This window comes from Polistes dominula, unplaced genomic scaffold (assembly GCF_049000335.1).
Source record: "Polistes dominula isolate Pdom_NZ unplaced genomic scaffold, Pdom_raw_medaka contig_18, whole genome shotgun sequence".
Lineage (NCBI taxonomy): Eukaryota > Metazoa > Arthropoda > Insecta > Hymenoptera > Vespidae > Polistes > Polistes dominula.
This window is the reverse complement of record NW_028301164.1, coordinates 4969364-4991693: the sequence shown is the minus strand read 5'-3', so window position 1 is coordinate 4991693 and position 22330 is coordinate 4969364. Positions and strand designations below refer to the sequence as shown.

The window sequence follows — 22330 nt, the reverse complement described above, 5'->3', positions numbered from 1 at the left end:
GAACATCTCGATTATATTGGCATTTGATACTATAACTTTAGAGATACAAATACGGTATAGGAAAGATCTTACAATAGTTTGATTATTTTATTTATTACTTTTCTTTATATACTCTAAATATATTTATCAAAGAAATATTGAAACGATACTTTATTATATTTATTGTAACTGTTGTTAGATCACGATACATCTTTGGTGACATTACATTTGAATAAATCTCTGTACATTTCATTCTTATTTATAAATAGAAACAATAGATAATATATAATAATCCTAATAATGCTTAATACTAGCATTGGTAAAAAATAGATTACAAAATTATAAACAATAGAGTAAAGTAATAATAATTTGTATACTCTATATTTGTTTACAGAATTTATGATGACGATGTTTTATCATCGGCCGATGTATCATCAATATCTTTATCTTCATTTAACGTTTGGACATTATCTGTAGTATTCGATGACGTGGTAGCCTGCAAACAATATCATTTAATTAATTAATTTATTTATTTATTTATTTATTTATTTATTTATTATATTAATTTGATTGTGAATCAATAAATACTTGAGAAAGAGTAGACAAAGAAGATGATGTTAAATTTGGATTTTGCAGAACGTCCGGAACCGGAGCCGATGGTTCACCATAAGTTTCATGAAGAGCTTCCAACCTCGTACTAAGGGCAGAACCTCTTCTACTAGTAGCATTCATTTTGTTCATTAACCACTGGGCTTGTTCTTCCAAACGTTTTAATCTGTCAGCTCGCGCAGTCAATACTTGTTCAGGTGTGTTAGTAGTCAAATCTGACTTTGATTTTGATTCTTTTAGCACGTTCTTAGAATCTTTCGAGTCCAATGATTCATCTTTGTTTATATTTGTTACAGGTGTATTATCTGTTGTTGAGTTTATTTCATTAAAAGCATTTTTTAAGGCTGGTGTAAAAAGTTGATTGGGGGGTGAATTATTTCTAGTCACAGGAAATGGTCCAATAGAAAATATTGGCGTTGGACTAGATGTACTTAATAATATAATATTACCATTAGATTCCTCAATAGAATTAGAATTTTCTTGAGTATTGGAAACATCTTCTAAGCTTATCTTTGAATTACTAGTTGATGTGACTTCTTTGTCAGTTTTGTTATTGTTACATATCTCCAATGTATTTGAATCGGATGTAGAATAGCATGATTGAATATTTATATTATCTTTCGTTTCATTATTACTAAGACAATCTGTCGGAATCGATGGGTCATTTTTATTATCCTCATGATTATTTTCCGATCTAACATTATCAACAAAACGTATAAATGGCAATGCAATATTTTCTCTAGAATTAAATTCATCACTACTCGATTCCGTATCATCGTCTATTTTTATAAGATTTCGTATTACAGTAGTTAAAGCTTGATCTAAGGGATCCAAAGGTTGTTGTAAAACTTCCGCGACGAGCTGTAGACAAAAATAAATATCCTATTAGATAGATCCTGTTAGTTAACAACATATGCATAAACAAATTTCTACGTACATCTGATTCTTGAGTATTTGTAGGTTCTACCAATGATGATGATGATGATGATGATGACGATGACGATGACGATGACGATGACGATGACGTTGTATCCAAAATCTTAATCTCATCAAATTCAGTCTCTTTTTCTGCTACAGGTACTTGAGTTGTTAAAGCAATGGAAGAACTCGTTTCTGGTAACCCAATATCATCAGGTTGTTCCAATTCTACAGTTGACATCGTTGAACTTTTCGGACTTTCCTACCCCAAAATTAAATTGATCAAATTTATATGTTCAATATTTGAATATTGGTAATATAAAAGTTTATTGTGTGTGATAGATTTTACATAAGAAAATAATTGTCATATAAACCTTTCTGGTTCTTCTTGTTAAACCCATTCGAACTCTGTCTTCAACAGTTTCATCTTCCTCATCGGTATCGTCACCTCGTTCATCGCTAAAGCCACTCTCAGCACTACGTTCAAATTTATAATTATGAACGTATGAAGATTAAAATGAAAAAAGATAAAAAAGAAAATGTAACTTTGTGCTTACCTGTTATTAACAGAATCATGGACAGAAAGCATTTTCCTTGCAGCAAATTCACGTCGTAAACTTCGCCATTCTAATTCAGTATTAGTATTTTTCTGTCTCGCTGATTCCCACTTTTCTCTGCAATATTCCAATTCCAATTTCAATTCTTGTAACATCTTTCGTTTTTGTTGCAACTCGTATCTAAGAATTTTCTCGTGTGTATGCAATTGCTGATGTTGAGCTTGCATTCGACCAACAATGTTCCATGTTTTGCTTAATTCAGCAGTTACATCCGAAAGTCTTTTTTCCTGTTAATAATAATAATAATAATAATAATATTTATATTATTATTAAGAATCGGTTATTTTACAAAATATTTTTAAATTTCCATAGTTTGTTTCACTTGCACGAGATTAAAAATACTTTCCACCTCTCCCTTGTTGTGTTCTAAACACTGCCAACTGAAGCACATTTTATATGTTGACCGAGCAATCTGTGAAGCTCTGTTAAGAGCTCTATAGTTACCTGTTCTCCTAGTTTGCTTTCCAAATGCGTGTTTAATTGTTTCATTCGATTCATTTCTTTTTCCAAATGTTTCTTTTCCAGAATTAATTCCTTCAAGTGAATATAAGTTTTACTAACAGATATCACCAATTTTGGGCCACTAGGTGTATCCACAGATTTATAACAACTGTTGGAATCCGAGGAAGACGTTGCCGATGCATTTTGTGAAGCAGCAGCGTGACAACTTAACAATTCCAACAAAACACGCCATACCTTTGTATCAATAACGAATTATACATAAAATGTTAAATATTGGAACTAGAAAAATCATTAACAAATATATATATATATATATATATATATATATATATATATATATATGTGCTACCTTTGGTAAGTTATGAGCTATTTCTTCATGCTGTTGATCATCCTCGTTGTTACGTTTTTGTAATCCTTTATTACCATCAACTTGTTCTACCAAATCTAACAAGAGTTTTGGAAGTGCAGCAGCCTCTGTGCAATTATCTCTTGCTATGTCAGTTATGAGATCACGGTTTTCCTGTGGAAACCATGGAACAAGTGGAATATGATTATTATATATAATTATGATCTCATATAGATAGAAGAAAAGGAAAAAGAAAAGCCTGTTATAATAATACCTGTAATAATTGTGATAATCTATCCAAGTCCATGTCAGCGGAAGAAGCTCCCAAAAGCATTTGAGTGAACAAACTGTTGATAAGCGACATTTGATTTTGAAGATCTCTACAATCTGCTTTGGTTAAACCTAATTGAGATTCTAGGTTTGAGATCTCTGTATCTTGGGCGTCAATCTACTTAAAATAAAATAAAGTATTCAACAAAGTACTATTTAAGAAGAAGAAATAATAAAACAATTGATAGATTTTACCTTCTCTTCTGCTTTCCTGAGATCTTCTTCTAAACCTTCGCGCTCCTTTGAGGTATGTTTAAGGTTTTCCTTAACATCGATAAGTTCTTTAATAGCGGTATCCTTCAATTCAGTTATTACTCTTAATCTTTCATTGTATAAACTTTTCAAACTATTGATACTTTCCAATTGACGTTCACATTCTGCACTAAGATCATCCGTATCCAAAAAACTTCTGTCATTTAATCGTGCTAGATTACGTGCTAGATAATCTTTCAATTCATTAGCACGATGTTCACGAGTTTTCAATGTATCTCTCGTCTTGTTGGTAACGTCGGTTAAACAACGAATGATATATCGGTGTTGTTCGGGTTCACTTTCCAGTTGGTATCGAAGATCATCTACTTTCTCTATTTGGAAACGTATATTGTTTCGTAATTCATCAGAAACCTATAATATATAAATGTGTCATTTATTATTATATTTATATACTCATAAATGAATCATCATATGAGTATATTAAGTATTAACCTTTAAAATACTACTGAGTCGTTGAGCCTCGATACGTCTAAGCAACATTTCGTTGTCATCCGAATCTTCATCGATGGATTTAGATCTCTTATTAATTCTATTATCACAAATCACAGTATTATCACACACATTCTGATGACTAGATTGAGTTGATCTTAATAGATCAAGGACCCTAGATGTCTCAGAATGTGCTTCCTTTTCTGCTTCCAATTCTTGCCTAAGTCTTTCCATTTCCGATGATACTGCAGCAATAGCTCTCTGTCTTGCTTCTCTCTTCAATATTAATTCTTTCTTGAATAAATCCATACCGATAGCACGATCTGTGCTAGCAGGATCTTCAGATATCTCGTTTGATTGTGTAGAGTCTGTAATTATTTTTATGTCAAAAATATTTGTCCTTATTATATAAAGATAATTCATGAAAAACATACCAATTTGTAATTCTTTTGTAATAGTCTCATCGGTCGGATCGGTTTTCATATCAGTCTTCATAGCTTCCTTCAGTCTTTGAATCTCATTCAGTGCTTCCTCCAAGCTCTTCATATGTTTCTTTTTATCAGATATTTCCTCGACTAATTGTGCCTTTAACTTCATTATTTGATCATTTTCCATATCCTTAATCTGTTCATTTTCTTTAATAACCTTTTTCAAGTCTCCTTCTAAACTTGAGATCCGAGCTTCGGCAGTGTCTTTTTCTAACTGAAACGAGTTTATTTCCTTCATCATGTTTTCCATTTCGTTTTTAGATAAATCGAAGTCTTTTAGAAGCTTCTCATGCTGATTTCTACGTTCGTTTAAGCTGCATTCTAAATGTTCGCATTGTTCTTTCAACATCTATGTTATGGAATATAAAGCATTTTTTGTAATATTTTGTTAAAAAAGAAATCAACTAAATCCATGAATGCGAGTGAATAAATGTTAGCTTGTATAATAAACAAACATTATTTTTTATTGTAGGAAATAAATGTGTTACTTGAAAGGAGGAAGAAGAAGAAGAAGAAGAAAGCAATCAGTAAAAGCAAATGCTCGAAATTTCTTTCAAATCTAAAAAGAGATTTTGAAAAGAGAAGAAATCATATATGTACCTCATAATCCTTACATAACTTTTCAGTAGATTTTGTTTGTTCCGCAATATTCGCATTTAATCTTTCGTTCGTATTTTGATATTCGACTTTGTCAGCCTTTAGTGCACGTAGTTGTTCGAATAATTGAATCATTTCATCGTTAGTCAATCTTTCGACGTGCTCCTGTTGCTCCCCTCGATGATCATGTTTATCGTACGAATTCGTATTACAACAAGGTACCTTTATAAATAAATCATCATTTCCAATTGAATAAAAATTGGATATATATACTTCAATTGAAAAATACTTACTCCTCTATTTTCATTATTCCGTACGGTCATTTCTCCTTCTTGACAATTAATTGAGTGTTCCCTATAATATCGATTAATTATTCGTGGAGGAAATTGTTCTGAATTATAAGATTCATTAGATTGATTTATTTCTACGCGAGGTACTCTATCCTGAAAGATATTTTTCTGTTCATCTCTAAAAACATTAGATCTTTCAGATACAACACTTTCAAGCCTGTTGTCTATACGACGACCTTCGAGATTTATTCTCGAATCATTCTCTTCTGTGGATTCTCCTTTTGTATCCTGACTCAATAGTCTTTTCCTCGAAGGTGGTATATTAGACGAAGCTAATTCGCTATTATTGGAAATTAATTTCTGTGCATTTTTTTCCCTTTGTAATTCTATATAGAGTCCCTCCAATTGTGCCAACGCTGTATTATGAGCATTAGCCAATTGTTGATTAGCCTTAGCTAATTGTAAAATAATCTGGGAAAGCTCCATATTTTCGCGATGCTTTAACTTCAATGAAGAACAATTGCTAGCTGCTTCTCCAACAGCTTTCCAATCTGTGTTGCAGCATCGTGTAACGTAAGCCATCTGTAAATTGACAAAAATTGACATCGACAAAAATTGATTAATCCGAAAAATGATACGATTGTGACTCATTGTAAATACGCAGAAAAACTCTGTTCTAGTGTTCAGTTTTTGGACATGTGCCAACTCGGGCCCAGCTATGGCGGATAAGAATGAGAAGCACGTGCAAGCATAACAATGATATTGCAATTAAATGTAATTGCTATTTATTCTTGATATTAATTTATAATAAAATGATTGAATGTCAAGTAAACCTGTGCTCGAGGTTCTCCAGTAACGTTGTTGTAACCCGTAGATCGCAAAGTATCTTCATTTGCACCATCAACACAATGAAGAATATTATCTTGAGGATTTTCAGTGTTCCTTGCTCTCAAAGGAATCGATGATGCAGAAGAAGATGGCAAAATATTACTAGTGTTTGCAGCACCCATATCCGCTTAATATAGTATTCTTGTCGATGACGAAATGCAATATATCTTTGGACTTTGGGAAATAATAGAATCTACTTTTCGACGAAACTATCTGAAATATATTATTGCAACACATAACAAACTTGATTTTCATTTTAAAAATAGAATAACCTTAGATTCATTCTTAGAATATATATATATATATATATATAAGCTAGTTTTATTAATATTTTTTTCTCTTTTTTGTAGTATTATTTGATGGCGTAGAAGAAAATGAAGAAAATATAGATAGAAAGATAGGAAGAAAGAATGGAGAGATAGATCAAGCCAAGAGATCAAGATCTGAATAAAAAGATCGTTTAATATGAAAGCAGAGTGAGCGAGAATAATACTGAGCTGCTGATACAAAGGCATTTAATTTTGGCATCGCAAAATAACAAAAACAACAATATGTCACTAAGTAATTTAACTGATAATCGATCTAAATAACTTTTGTACGATCGATCGTATGATTGCAGGTAACAAAGAACTGCGAAGAGATGTTAGAAAATAAATACTAGATATGTAGCAACATGATTGCTCATCGTCTAAACAATTTGTATAAAATACTTCTCTCCTTGTGACTCTGCATTATCACGTTGAAAACATCCAACCAACAATATAAACTGTATAAGAATCTTTCAAATACGAAGCGTCATCATGTGAGTATAACTAAGAATAGCTTAATTCACGTATGAAAACACAAAGAGATCAAATGAAATATTTTATTCAAACAATCGAAAACAAAGCGATCGCACATTTAATCGATTATGCTAATAACTACATATAAACTACTTAGGGATATTTCAATTATCAATCATCAATACTACTCAATCACATTGTATTACTTCATTTTTATTTCATTTAGAATTGATTATTTTATTGCTTAAAATTGATCTTTCGATTTGATCATTTTAATTATAAAATATAGTTTAGTATGTAGTGTAAAAGTATTTTTTTAAAATTGTTAATAATATTTCCAATTGTTTCAATTTAAAACCCATTGGAAAAATACAAGAGGAAAACATTAAAGTATTACCGAGTCAACAAAATCGGTTAGAAGTTATTGGCTTAGAAAGCAAAGAAGCGTGATCTCCAAGTGCGCCAGCAAAAGAGCTTTTTTTAGCCTGAATTTGGCTCGGTTCTTAGACACAGACAGAGCGAGTGCGAGAGCGAGAGCGAGAAAGAAAGAAAAAGAAAGAGAAAGAAAAAAGCTTCAGAACTACTATAAAACACGATTGTCCTACCTGAGAACAATGAGAGCAGCTTTAGAAGAAAAAACAATATCAACACAACAGGTGTAAGAAGATATAAAAATGATTGAAAATGTAATAAGCTGTTTTATTTTATTTCAATTGTTATATTACAGATCTGATTGAAAAATTGTATGTACAAAAATACTTTTGTCAAGAAGGACGGTCAGTGAACGTGAGTACAAAGAAGGATTAAAGAAAGACACAGATTTAGTCAGAGGAACCTTGAGTTAGAAAGTTAACGTATAGATAGAAAATTTAAGAACAAACGAATGTGTAAATTTGTCGTGTTTATAATATATTGTTATATTTTAAATAAATGAAATCATCGATGTATTTAGAATGTTAAAAATTTGTTTGAAGATAATCTTGGTACTTCATACAAAAATATCATTTTATTTTGTGTGTGTGTTTTTTTTCAGGTAAGGTAGATGATAAAAGCAATCTGGGAAACAAAGGATTGTAGATAGATAATAAAAAAAAAAAGAAGAAAGGATATAAGAAAATAAGTTCTAGTGATAGATTAAGCTTTCACAGACTTGGATTTTGTTAGGATCTACTCACTACTGGTCACCCGATTAGTTAGCTACGTGTATTCGGCTTGTTTGAGATCAAGAGCAATGACTACCGTTGTCGCTGGTAGCCAGCGACTTACTTCTCTAAAAATACCATTTCGAAAGACCGCGTGCGCTTTACATGTCGACAAACGCGCAGGAAATATCATTGCGCAGTCGCGATTGAAAATTCCATATGTAAACGTTTTAACAAAAATAAGAAGAAAATGTATATAGTTATGTCTTTATTTATGGATACTGTTTTCCTCTCATGACAAAGAATTCAGTAAGTCGAATGATATTATTTATTGATAAAATAGTGTCATTTTCTTTTCTCTACAAAAAATTTCTTTTTTATTTATTAAAAACAACACGTACGATAATATATATTATAATTATTATTAATTTCATTTAAAGGTGATTACAATATGATATTACAACATGATTATTAGATTTACAAAGAGATACATCAACTCGTTATATTCTTCCAAATAAAAATAAACAATTGAAATAAATGTATACAGAGGAGAGATTAACATTAAGAATTTTTGTTCGGATAAAAGGTAAAGAAACAATTCACAAGATTTATATAAAATAATCAATAAAAAAGCAAAAGAAATTAATTAAATTCTTATACAGTAACTAATAGTCGACAAATAAAATTAATCAATATTGTAAATGTATACCACCGACCAATAAACTTTCGTTCATAGGGTCAATAGAAAAAAAAAAGAAGGATTCAATGCCGTCATCAATGTTTATGGAACGTTGGATAAAGTCAAACGTAAAGATAGATTTGGTTTCTAGTCGAAAGACGTGAAAAAATCACAATTCGAAAGCAAGCCATTTTCCCTCGCTCGCAAAAGAGAGATTCAAATATTGGCGCCGTAAGAGTAAGCGGTGTGGCGCTGTTGTTTAATTTCAATGGCAGAGGAGTGGGGGCTTAAGTGGCGCCGCCGGCTCGTCTCCCCGCACACGCGCTTCAGTGTCATAGTGATCGTTTCGGGGTGAGCATTGTATTTTAGTTGTCCTCGAAATCGCGAATGCGTCCAAACGTTCGTGAGTCCTCTTGGCGGGTCTTTGCTCGAGACAACATAGAAGGGGTTCAAGAGCAACAAGGAAAACGAAGAAGAAGAAGAAGCTGACGTTTCGTATAAATCCCAAGGAATTCAAATCAAATAAGTCGAAGATAGAAGAAGAAGAAGAAAAGGAAATAAAAAATATCAAGGTTAGAAGAGGATAGATTACGTAGAAAGAGAAAGATAAAGAGAGAGAGAGAGAAGGAAATTATTAGATTATTTTTTTAAAAGGAAATAAGAAAAGGAGGAAGAAAAAGAAGGAAAATTAGGTATACTAACACCTGTCAGGGACACCAATAAGGATCTAATCGTTTGTACTTGGTGTTACAAGACGTATACTACATAAGGATAATATCCTGATTAACGAATACAATTTGCCTGGTGCGTTTGCAGACACGAGACTGCCTGTCGTCCTAAGGCGGACGTTTCGAAGGTGAGTGCACCGAGGACAATGCGTCGGCGCGATCAAGCACGCGGTTATCTCTTTCTCATATATATGCATATATATACACATATGTATATATTATATATATATATATATTGCGTGTAAAAAAGTAAAAGAATTATTTTCTTTTATTTCCCGTTTAGATTTGTATTTAGTTTTTTCCTATTATTCATCATCGATATCATATGTTTACACAACTTGGATGGATTTGTTCCTATCGATGCATTTTCTTTTTCCTCTTTCTCATTCTTGCTTTTGTTCCCCCTCTCTATCTTTCGTCGATACGATCCGCTGTTTGTGAGCAAGCTATCTGATAAATATTTTATCTCTGTATGAATAAGAGAAATCGCGCTCGATGTCTAGGCGACGCTTTTCCTCTCTCTCTCTCTCTCTCTCGTCATTTTTCCTATAAATATTGAAATCCTTAACGGTAGACGTAGCAAAGTATTTTTTTACATTAATGTAAATTCCTATCATCATTTGCATATAAAAAAACGTAAGCTATGAATACGTGTTGCTAGCCTTGTGCGTGAAACGTACTTCGATCTTTGTCGAACACCACTCGTCATTATGCATTATGTCATCATCGAGAATCTTGTGTGGACGTTGGATATTTTTCTTTTCGTACATTTTGTCTCTTTTATTTAAGCTCTATTTATTCAATGTGTTATACTATGTTGCATTCAACAACGATTTTCTTCTGTGAAAACACATAGAGAGACACAGACAGACATACAGAGGCGAAAAAGGGTCAATCTCTAGCACTGTAACCACTCGTATTAGTGTGTAATAGATATAAAGGTCGTTTTGATTTAATGACAAGGTAAAGATACTCTCTTTCTCTCTTTCCTTTGGCGATGTTAATCGCATCGGCTTCCTAAGTACACCTAACGGAAGACCCTCCAGTGTGTGTGACCTTGATCGGTGTGAGCCAGCATAGCAGCATGTCCGAGAAACGCGCGTCGATAATTCGTGTCGTGCGTTCTCCGTCTGTTCGTTCGCTTTACCTTTTCCACCTATCTATCTCTGTCTTAATCCCTCTTGTGCAATTGGTACATTTCTTGTTACTTTCCTCATTAAAATGTGTATCCATGTGTATCCATGTGTATGCTTGCTCTCTCATCTAATATTTTTCTTTTTACAATGTATAAAAAGGAAATGATGGATATATTTTTTGGATAGACTACTAGACTACGTTCTTCGTACTTACTTACACTTACAAGGATTACAATCTTAACCGAGTTAATATCGATTCAAGCGTTTCCCAATGACATAATTGCATTAAAATGCACATTTTATATTCATCAATTTATTAGCATATAACATTGTAAATAAATTGTAAGTAATTAAAATGAACATATGAAAGATATTTGTTTGGGTCGAGTAACAGGTGCAGAAAAGTCAAATGTGTCAAGATAATTCTATCCGTCTATGAGGAAACATTGAATTCTTACAATATGTTTAGCAATCAATTACAAAATGTATCAATAATCAAAAAGATAGTTATTATAGATAGTATATTCTACGTAAGTCAATCTTGTTTATCTTTTTTTAATTATAAGGAAAATTCCTGTTTGTTTTACTCATAAATTGATTTTGTTGTTAATCGTAAAGAAATGACTATTGGTAATGACGCAACCCTGACGCAATACTGATATACTAATCGTATATTTCCGTTTCCCAAATATCGATTATGATCTATACTCGATGATTATGACATATACATGGCTCTTATGGAAATTGTAGCTTGAGGAGAAACAAGGTTCAAGTCAAACCTTATAATTAGGTTCTTCAATCGATCAATATAATGGGATATTATCGAGTTTTTTCATTTTATAAACTTAATTTTTAACAAAAATCTGTTATATACAGGAGGATGTACAAGGTATATACGTAGCAACATACATACATACACACATAGCTCTATTAAATAAATATTACAACGCGCGCGATAATAATGATAAAGATAAAGATAATATTGTATTCGTAATTCCTTGTATAAAACTTGTATAAAACGTTTTACATATGTTAATGTTATATTGCACATTGAACTTTATTAACATGCGTTGTATAATAAGGGTATTGTGGTGGAAGAAAAAAGAAAAGAAGCATTTTTTCATTCATTTACTTATAGATTATTTTTATAACATACTATATTTTATTAATAACGTATAGATTTTATTTTTATATTTCATTATACATATAAACCGTTGAGTCACACTTAGGGTACAACAGGTGCAAGCGCACACGCAACGTCGAACAACGTGCGTGATTATGTCTTATATGTATTTACACGCATTGTGATAATTACTTGGGATAACTTGGGAAAATCATTTAGAAAACTTGCTAGAAGAATATAATTATTAAGTGTGTAATGCTTTTTATTTGTCTCTTCTCGAATGAATCAAATAATGGATGGGATGGTATTATATTTCAATTGTAATTACATTGATCACTCACTAATGATACTTTATTATCTGGTATTATACGGTTCAACAACCGGATGTGAATAATAGTTAGCTAGGCAAACACACATTGTACTAAGTTCATTCCAAATCTTTCCAATTACACATTTGTATTAGGTAGGTGTGCTAATGTACAAAATCATTACAAAAATCTCTATCTCGCTTCATTTTAATAGATTTATTTGCACATCAGAGTATCAGTATAAATTCATTTCAACAATTTCTAAAAAAAGATCAAACTTAACATACGTTCCCACAAAAATACGTTTAATTGCTAAACGTTGCTACGTTGTATGTTGTAGATGTTTCTCTATCTAAATGGAATTTGCAAAATATCCAAAATATTGTAACTATTTAATATTACATTTGATCTTATTATATGGAGCTTTAAATAATTGTGCAAGCAAAATAAAATGAAAAGGAAGTTTTAACATTGGAGTTAGGCTCGTCCGTGCTTCCGACTATTCTCCAATTAGCCAAGAAAGCTCTACCCTACTTACAGTAACGCTACAGTAACGCGTATTTTTTTAAGTGGAATCTCAAAACGTTCCAAGTTATCTAGTAGTATACCTGTCTAGTGCTAAAATGAATGTACTTTCTTTCTTTTTGTGCATGTTTAAATATAACTTTGAAAATGATTATTCGATCAAATTAACGGGGACGAAAAAAGTGAGCCAAGACACGCGACGAGGAGCACCACCACTTAACATCACTATCAGATATCAGGCAGAAACACCTGACGTGATGTTCTTTTTTCTCGAGATTCCTCAGAAGGTTCTTAAGGTTCACACGCTCTCCTCCACGCTCTTCTCCACGCTACCCTTCCTCCTCTTATATATTATTTCCTTTAGATAATTTATGTAGGTCAGATAGAATTAAACTACGATTTTGTTCTCTTTATTATCCTTCCATTTAACAAATGTTCATTATCTCATTCTACCTTTTGCACCTTTCAATGTTTCTATTGTGTTACAATAATGGAAGCTTTCTCCCTCTCTCTCTCTCTCTCTCTTTCTCTCAGTTATAAAAGAAGCCCTTGTTTGAGATGGCAAAGAATTCAACTTTTCTCCCCCTTTTCCCCCTCATTTGCATATATACACGGTCACCGGGAATGCATGTATGTTCTACTTTTCAAAGGTTTCTTCCACTGATTGGATAGCTCTACTCGTCGCGCGAGTCATCTAATCTCGTCTGAAACCTCGACAAAATGTCATTAGAATTACGCGAGTTATGCTACTTTTCTTCTACGTGATTTTACACATCGACTAATCTTACAATTGTCACTAGAAATAGATCAAAAACAAATTCTAAACTTTGTTTTTAGCTGATTGACGCCAGTTAATCGATGAACCATTTAACGTCCACGGTGACGTAACATAACGCGTTGCTACGGCTTTGTTATAATAGATATATATATATATATATATATATATATCTATTAGAGTGGTATGAAATATTTCATTTAAATATTACATTCGCCCAATTTTATAACAATTTTATGAGTTCTAATGAATTGTCATGATAATTCAACAAAATGATTCGTGACTTTCACCAGCTAATATGCTTAAGGCTCTTTTTAATCTAATCTTGATGATTAATGGAAAGATAATTCGTATCTTGTGTGTGTGTGTGTTGATAACGTGAAAAAATCAAATTGTTAGTTGTATTGACCACCATTTTATATATATATATATAATGTGACCGTAATGAGGTCATATCATAAAATGAAGAAAACAAAAAAAAGATATATTATAGATATTAACATACACACATGTTATTGCATGTAATCTTGTTGCAAAACCCAGACTATTTATATCTCATATTGTAAATGAGAACGTCTTTTATTGTTAAAGATTTAACATTTAAGGGGATTATTTGGAATGACTAAAAACTACTTTGGAAAGCTAAGGTCGACGATCCTCTTTTATACTAAGGAATATAAGAGGGATAAGAAGAGGGTATAGGATCGGCGTTAGGCCAGACACGGCGCCAGTCTTTCTGTCTCCTTGTCTATATAATAAGGGGATCCTATAATATCCTATATACTTTCCATCTTCTTTTCTTTTTCCATATATACACATATTATACACATATTATACACTTATATACATGCGGATCTGTATATGTATTTTCTATGTTTATGACGACTGTGTATATCCAGTTGAATTTATATGCAAGTAGAGTAGCTCGAAAGTTTGACCGTATACGGAAACGAAAACGTACGAAACAGCGAATAATTTGAGAAAATTCAATTGTTTTTCCGGGCCGTGTCCTTCGGCATTTTACTCTCTCTCTCTCTCTCTCACACACACACACACACACACCACCATATACACGTACATATCTACTGTATATGACCTATATTTTCATCGATAAAGCCGTTTATTTTTAGAACTTAACGTACACCAAAAGCATTTTTCGGTCTTGACTTTCCGTTTTTGAAAAAGAAAATATCATACATTCAATATATAATACGTATAATATTTTCATATTTATTATTTATACTTGAAAAAATGTTGTGTTGTTACATGTAGAATTATTGGTTTCAGCTGAATGAGGCTGATGGAACCGTTGCGTATCGCCCCGGATGTCGTCGATATAAGTGCATTGAAAAAATGGACCGATTTTCCTGTTCAACATCGATTCACGGATTATTCGAATTCTATCGACGAACCGAGTCATCACACCATTAGCCCATTTCCCTATCAACCTGCACTTAACAACAAAATCGCATTATGGTAAGTTATCTATTGATTATTATTATTATTATTTATTTCAATTCCCCAATTGCTTCTTATTTATATTTTTGATTTTGTAGGACTGGCGATATATCGGTATTACAAGTCGACGCCGTGATAAACTCAACGAATGAGACAATGGATGAAGATAGCATCATGTGCCAAAGAATATTCGATCGTGCAGGGTCAGCACTTAAGATGGAAATCTATAATGAAGTAAAAGGTGTAGTACTATAGTACAAACTAATATACAAACTAAACTAATTCTTATAACGTTATAACGTTATAACGTTATAACGTTAAAACGTTAAAACTAAAATCTAATCAATCTATAATAATTATTTGGACAGAATGTAAAACTGGAGAAGTCCGAGTAACTCAAGGACACGGCTTACCAGCACGGTTTATCATTCACACGGTTGGCCCATATTACAATATTAAATATCAAACAGCAGCTCAGAATACTTTGCATTGTTGTTATAGGTATATAATATTTATTACGATACAATCATACAATAAGAAATGAATCGGGCGGAAAGTAATGACGTAATGACGACGGACTTTGTCCGATATGAAAATATTTATTAATGTTATTATTTGCATTATTTACAGGAATGTATTACAAAAATGTCGAGAGCTTGGGTTACGTAGTATCGCTTTGCCGGTAATCAACTCGGTGAGAAGAAATTATCCATCTGATGCAGGAGCACATATAGCACTCAGTATGTGAACATTTGACAAATTTCGAAACACTTTCTAATAGAATATATGTTCCAACAAATATGTATGTGTACTTAATATAAATGTATGTTTTTTCATCGTAGGAACGATAAGAAGGTTTCTGGAACAATATTCAGACTCTCTGACCTGTATTATCCTCGTCCTAGAAGCCTCTGACCTCGGTATATATGAAATACTTTTGCCACTATATTTTCCAAGAAATTTGGCGGAACAGGACAATGCGTGCTGGCAGTTACCAATCGATTTAGGTGGACCGGATGGAGAACCACTCTTACCTGACCGTCAAATTAGAATTATTGACAATCCTCAACATGCTTTACATGGTAATAACGCTATTAACGTCTAATTAGATTGAGCTTTTGGATTATTCAAGAATATGATTAAATCCAATGAGCAAAAATGAGCAAAAATGAGCAAAAATATAGACCGTATATAAGACCGTAAGACGAAATCCGTAAGGCTATGATAATAGAATTAATAATTATATGTGTTATTTATATTCTCTACGATTTCATCTATTAAAATATATATTAACTTCTTGTGTTCCTAAAGAATCATTTATTTTTCAAAAGGTTCAAGTTCAAATCAGGGCAGGGCAGGGCAGGGCAACCGTTAGAAATCGATCATACCGTTAAGTGGGTCATTCGGTAAATAGATATGGCAGTATGCATTACTTGGATGAATATCGAATTAGTCGATCGAATCGGGACGAGAGTGTAGGACCTTAAAGCTCTACAAATAGATAACTATTATTCTATTTTTATAAGAGTCGTCTAACAACCGTTCATCGAGAAAGATAGATTATAATATATTATTTACTTTCAAAATATAGGACAATAAATAAAATAAAGTCGAAATAACGTAGATCATTTTTGAAACAAAAGTTCCTAAGACTTGTCATTTTACAATCTAAATACAATAACATTTTAGTTGAAACGTTATAATATCAGTTGTAAGAAAATATTTCTAATGACATTTTATAAAATAACTTTTGTGTGTTGCCAGACGACGAAGAAACTGTAGAACTTTCTTCACAATTGGAGACATCTGTAAATATCGGGGAACATGCATTTGCACAAATGCAAGGTGACTTGGATCGACAAAGGCTACTCGGAGAGAGATCGGTCACTGATCCTCTTGCTGATATCATGATCAAACAGATGCAACAAAAAGAAAGGTTAGTATTTGTCAAAACTTTACTCATATCTTCTTGTACCTATTCACATACGTATAATACGATTGTAACAATATAACGTACACATTAATATCTTAGGTACAATTAATAATCTTAGGTTCATTCATGATTCGAAGATCTAAGGAAAACGCAATATTGGGAGTATATTTCTATTAAGAAATAGTACGAGTTGTTCAATGACGAAGCTTTTAAATATAACTTTTCTTATTAATCGGTATGATTCAAAAAACAAAGTAGGAGGGTGTGTGTGCAAGCCTAAAGATACCAACATTCTTATCTTATTTAATAACGAGATAATTAAGCCTTTAAAACTTTGATTCTCTCTCTCTCTCTCTCTCTCTCTCTCTCTCTCTCTCTCTCTCTCTCTCTTTCTTTCTTTCTTTCTTTCATCTTTGTATTTTCATTTACAAAATATTGTTAAATATAGAGAAATGTGAATCTTTATAATACTATGTAATTTTTAGCATTTATATATATATATATATTTGTTAGTTGCTTTCTATTTTATTTAACATTCTAATACGGTAGAAGCTTAACAAATTGATTTTTCTTTTTCTCTCACGCAATATTGCATAATAATAATATCTGACGGTTAGATTATTCTTGATGAATCATCGATTACTCATGTCAGAAAATGTTGAAGTGCTTACATTTGGCAAACAATTTGAATACATCCAAGCTACGGTATATAAAAGAATACTTATGATTGCATTTCCGGTATCGCCTACGACCTCGATCTCGATATGAGATATGACGAATTATTTCATCCCAAAGGATGAGTGGGAATTCATGTTAAGTCAGTCAATGTTTAAGTGCATATGCGTAAATGTAATATATTTAATTAGAAATAGAGAAATAGGGATATGGGTGGGAACTCATGCGTTAGGTCACTCCCACTTACGACGTGTGGGAGTATAACTAGTACGTATAACTAGTCAATAATGTTCTACTCTCCTTTATGGATTATTTGTAAATTGTTTTTACACTTAAATATGGACAAACATTTCATTTCAATTTTGTCTTTGTAAAAAAAAGATTCCTTATCTTAATATTTATAATTTATTATTACTTTTAATGTTAAGAACCGGCTCTTACAAAAACAAATCCTTGATCCAAAATGCTCAATTTCGGTCTTAACGTTAATTATTTAACTATACATGTATGGAACTTTTTTAACGAGTTTTCAAAATAATAATCAATTCTTGGCAATGAATAATTTATAAGCAATTTAATTAAAAAAAGATGAAAGAAAGAAAGAAAGAAATATTAAATCATGCACACACGATATCTTTCGTCACGTCTCGTACGTTTAATATGTATGTGTATATGTATGTGTATATGTATGTAGTTAAAAGGACGTCGAGCAGGCGCTCTGATGCTTATTGGCAAAAGCGCGTGCCCACCAAACCAACGAACCAACTAACGAAGGAAGGAACGAACGAGACGACGTCGTTGTTTGCCTTCGTCGTCGTCGTCGTCGTCATCGTCGTTGTCCTCGTTGTCCTCCTCATAGTTCTGTCGTTGTCGCGGTCACGGTTAGCAAGATTCGTTAGCGTCTTTCAGTTCGTTACGAACCGTCGCACGGTATCATCGCGTCGCTTTTCCTCTCCCTCTTCTTCTCTTCCTTCATATCTATCTCTCTATTTGTATAACTTTTATTTTATTTATATATACACACGTATGTATGTGCACATAGTTTTTTGTTTAAATTTCATAATATAACTGTGTGCGTGTTTATAAGTGAGTTTTGAAAGAGTATAAAACAAAAACAAGATTTATATTAACAAAAAATGGTCATGATCGACATGGTGGATGTGATTGAGGATGAAGACCGGTAGGTATTATATTAAAACGTTACGTTGACATTCTTTCTCTCTTTTTTATTTTATTCATTATTGTATTGAATTTTTCTATCATTCATTGTTAATATTGACACGTGCTTTATATTATATAATTTCATTCATCATTATTATTTTGTATAGTCAGTGAAGAGTTATTTTATTTATATATGTAATATTTATCATTCAAATTCACAATACCTGAATGGACACCAATACCTAATCACGCACATCGATTTATTATATTTCATTTTCAATCTAATTTGATAGAATTCCATTTGACCTCTATGCTAGAATATATAATCGATATTTCTGCGTTATCAAACACGTTTGTGATTGGTAGTTACATCTGTCACATTATATAGTTATGTTATCATCTATGTATATAGAAGAAAATTTCAAAGTGTTATACCTTTTCTAACAAATTAATTGCGTCGTCGAATTTTCATACTAACATTAAGGATTTTGTGTTTTTCTTTAATTCGGAACAAAGACACAAGGTTGACACAACGTTAAATAAACCAAAATAAAAAAAAAAAGAGAGAGAGAGAGAGAGAGAGGACGATAATAACTAATAGAATCGAAATTCGTAGTAGGGTACATCACACATACACACAGATACCCATAGAGTAGGCATGCGCATGTCTATCTGTGTGTACCAATTACGTGCCATATACGTGCATTGCGTCTAATTTTGGACCCGTTGAATCAATCGAATTTTACAAGAATCCGAATCAATTTTCATTTACAAATTTAAAGAATATAATTACAATATAAAAGAAAATACTTTGAAAGAAATTCGAATTTTGTATAAACAAATAGTATAGTTGTTACTAAATGCAATATCCCGAAATATAGATGAAATGAGATAAGGTGATAAGAAAAAGTAATCATAACATATTTAATCACCGTTGAATAAATTTGAATGCGATAACGTATTGCTATTTCATTTGAATCAACAAAAAACATGTTAATATGAAAACGTTATCGAGTTAAAACCTTGATATAAGTTAATATCATGTTAAATAATAGTACGTTTTCTTTCTATGCAATTACGACTTTATACATATCATCTACTTAGTTTTGTTTCGATCCTACTTGACACGTTTGATGTTCTACGTACAGGAAAGAAAAATATTTCAATATTTCAATATTTATGTCATTAAAGGAGATTTTTAACTATTCATTTTGATTTATATTTTTTTGTCAATGTAATCTTCACACACAACGGTCACAACGTCAATTGTTCAATTCTTATCATTCCACGAAGCAAATATATGAACACAAGATACCTTCGAAATGATGTTTCTATAAATATTTATAATAATAGTATAATATTTCACATCTACATGAGGAAATGAAAATTAAACAGATCACGTGTATTAGCATTAATTGCTTCAGTAATTAAAAAACACTCGATGATACTCTACTTCCGGTTAGAATACTCCTTTGCCTCTGTTTCTCAAGTATTCTTTTTCCTCTCTGGACTTGAACGCGTAATAAAAAAAGGAAACATTATTCGCACAGTTCTCATAACTAGTCTAACGGAACGCAATTAGTAGTTGGACTTATTTATTTTTTTTTTTGTTTTGTTTCAAACGACCTACTAGTTTTTCTTTTTAAATAAATAATCAAAGAATCGCAGGTGGTCAATTTTCTTACAAACACCTCTGTGTGTAAATGTAAAGTCTTACCGAACATTTTCTAATCGATAATCGTAAGCGCAGCAAGTAAGCGTAACGTGTTTCTTTGCAAAAACACGCACGCTCAACTTAACTTACAAATTCTTTTGATTGATTTATTTATCTTTTGCTTATAGATATGAAAGGCTTCTGAGAAGAGCAAAAACGGAAGATCTCACAGAGGTGTCTGGAATTGGTTGTCTTTATCAGAGTGGTGTAGATCGTCAAGGAAGACCAGTCGTAGTCTTTGTTGGCAAATGGTTCCCTGCTACAAACATTAATTTGGACAAGGTAATAATAATAATAATAATAATGATAATAATAATATCGTTTAGAGGTAGGTTTACGGTAGTTTATGGATTATTCAATTGCGTACCACGCCTTAGTTTATGTTTGGCCGCAGCCCTTTTTCTCTGCGCGCCACTGTAACAAATCAATATGTATATGTCCACAAATAGAACATCTAAAGAAAAAAGTTCCTCAATCGTCTCTATGATGTAAATGTTCATCTTCAAAAGATTAACTATAAAACAGTGTAGATCAAAAAACAACCCTATTTCTATTATTTTATATGAAATCGTATCTCGTTTGTTTTTGAAGGCTTTACTGTACGTCATTCAATTATTAGACCCTATCGTGAAAGGTGATTATGTAATCGCATACTTTCACACGTTGACAACAAGCAGCAATTATCCTAGCTTACAATGGCTACGCGAAGTCTACAATGTCCTTCCGTACAAGTAAGATTTATATATACTTTTCTTTTTTCTTTTTTCTTTTTTCTTTTTTCTTTTTTATTATTATTTATTTAACATACATTTTTGACTAATTTTCCTGTTTTCTTTTAGATATAAAAAGAATCTTAAGCACTTTTATATCATTCATCCTACTTTCTGGACTAAGGTAAGTATTCGTTTTCTTCTGCGTGGAATGTGTTCAATTTGGGCAAAATATTAACAAGTATTGTTTTTTTTTTTATTTTTTTTTTTTTTATTTTTGTATTGTAGATGATGACGTGGTGGTTCACGACATTTATGGCACCAGCGATAAAACAAAAAGTGCATAATTTGTCTGGCATCGAATACTTGTACGAAGATATGGCACCTGATCAATTAGAAATTCCAGCATACATCACGGAATACGATATGACGGTAAAATGTGATTAAAATTCCATTTTTATTTATAATTGTGCAAAAATCTGACCAATTATAAAGGGAGCGTTAATTGTTTACAATCGTATCAACACGTTGACTGTCGCGTTATGCGCGACATGACACGACCATTAGTCAAAATACATAATTAGAGTAAATATCGATACTGATAAATTTGTAGATAATACCACCATCGGTCTTTATAAGCTTTTGAACAAAATAATGACATATATAATATGCACAAATAATTGTATAATTAGAAAGAAAATATGCAGGACATGTGAGGACGTTTTTTGTGTTATTAAAGTAATTGCTTGATAAGTTAATGTGAAAAATGCGCGCCAATCAACGTGTTAATAAACTTCAAAGGAAAAAGTTGAAGTCCTTATAGATCACTATAATATCATGAAATTCTATATAAATTTGCAGATAAACGGGATACGATATTACACGCCAGAACAATGTTCCGAAGTAGAGACATCGTCGCGAACGTAACTCCTCGAAAAAAGATGAAAGAGCGCAAGAACATACATCATGCGAGTATAGAAGAAAATAATGACATCTTCAAAGAAAAGCAAAAGAGAGAAGTTTTTTGCAAAGACGTGCTGCTGCTTAGGTTGAATACAAAATTGAAGCTACGATTATTTAATTATCGAAACGCGTAAAACTTTTATCCCATATGTCCCTTATCGTTCTTCCCTTTCAACGCAAGGAAAAAGAAAAAGAAAAAGAAAAAGAAAAAGAAAAAAAAACAGGAGAATAGAAAAACGCCTTATACAAAAAGAACGTCGAGAGAATAATGATGTAATACAAATATTTCGCT

At 32.0% G+C, this 22330-nt stretch overlaps 2 protein-coding genes and 2 long non-coding RNA genes across 9 annotated transcripts; 2 read left to right on the top strand and 2 right to left on the bottom strand.

The window, feature by feature from the left end:
* Positions 1–135: 135 nt before the first annotated feature.
* Positions 136–5939, bottom strand: LOC107071327 (uncharacterized). Of its 3 annotated transcripts, XM_089178814.1 has the most exons (14): positions 5342–5939; positions 5052–5270; positions 4398–4800; positions 3967–4331; positions 3457–3885; positions 3206–3379; positions 2935–3105; positions 2568–2819; positions 2064–2350; positions 1881–1983; positions 1526–1768; positions 1038–1449; positions 568–893; positions 136–475 (listed from the first exon to the last, which is right to left on the bottom strand). In XM_089178814.1, exons 1-14 carry the CDS (start codon positions 5918–5920, stop codon positions 377–379), a joined length of 4062 nt encoding a protein of 1353 aa, XP_089034940.1. In that variant the 5' UTR covers positions 5921–5939; the 3' UTR covers positions 136–376. The 3 variants fall into 3 exon arrangements, with proteins under 3 accessions (XP_089034940.1, XP_015185720.2, XP_089034939.1); XM_015330234.2 differs by having other exon boundaries at positions 568–1449; positions 5342–5936; XM_089178813.1 differs by having other exon boundaries at positions 568–1449; positions 4398–4665; positions 5342–5936.
* A 2383-nt stretch (positions 5940–8322) lies between these two features.
* On the top strand, positions 8323–8856 carry LOC107071332 (uncharacterized). The gene is made up of 2 exons (XR_001476435.2): positions 8323–8459; positions 8591–8856. It is a non-coding gene; the product is annotated as an uncharacterized LOC107071332 (long non-coding RNA).
* A 284-nt stretch (positions 8857–9140) lies between these two features.
* On the top strand, positions 9141–22267 carry Gdap2 (ganglioside induced differentiation associated protein 2). 4 transcript variants are annotated; one of them, XM_015330242.2, is made up of 13 exons: positions 9143–9401; positions 9484–9685; positions 14712–14900; positions 14981–15123; positions 15251–15383; positions 15513–15622; positions 15725–15964; positions 16647–16818; positions 20494–20647; positions 20957–21096; positions 21205–21259; positions 21364–21514; positions 21937–22267. In XM_015330242.2, the coding sequence occupies exons 3-13, from the start codon at positions 14716–14718 to the stop codon at positions 22170–22172; spliced, it is 1719 nt and encodes a 572-aa protein (XP_015185728.1). In that variant the 5' UTR covers positions 9143–9401; positions 9484–9685; positions 14712–14715; the 3' UTR covers positions 22173–22267. The 4 variants fall into 4 exon arrangements, with proteins under 4 accessions (XP_015185729.1, XP_015185728.1, XP_089034945.1 ...); XM_015330243.2 differs by lacking the exon at positions 9484–9685 and having other exon boundaries at positions 9141–9401; XM_089178819.1 differs by having other exon boundaries at positions 9149–9685; positions 21364–21507; positions 21937–22178.
* On the bottom strand, positions 18696–20487 carry LOC149030517 (uncharacterized). The gene is made up of 2 exons (XR_016178686.1): positions 19087–20487; positions 18696–19023 (listed from the first exon to the last, which is right to left on the bottom strand). It is a non-coding gene; the product is annotated as an uncharacterized LOC149030517 (long non-coding RNA).
* Positions 22268–22330: the final 63 nt, after the last annotated feature.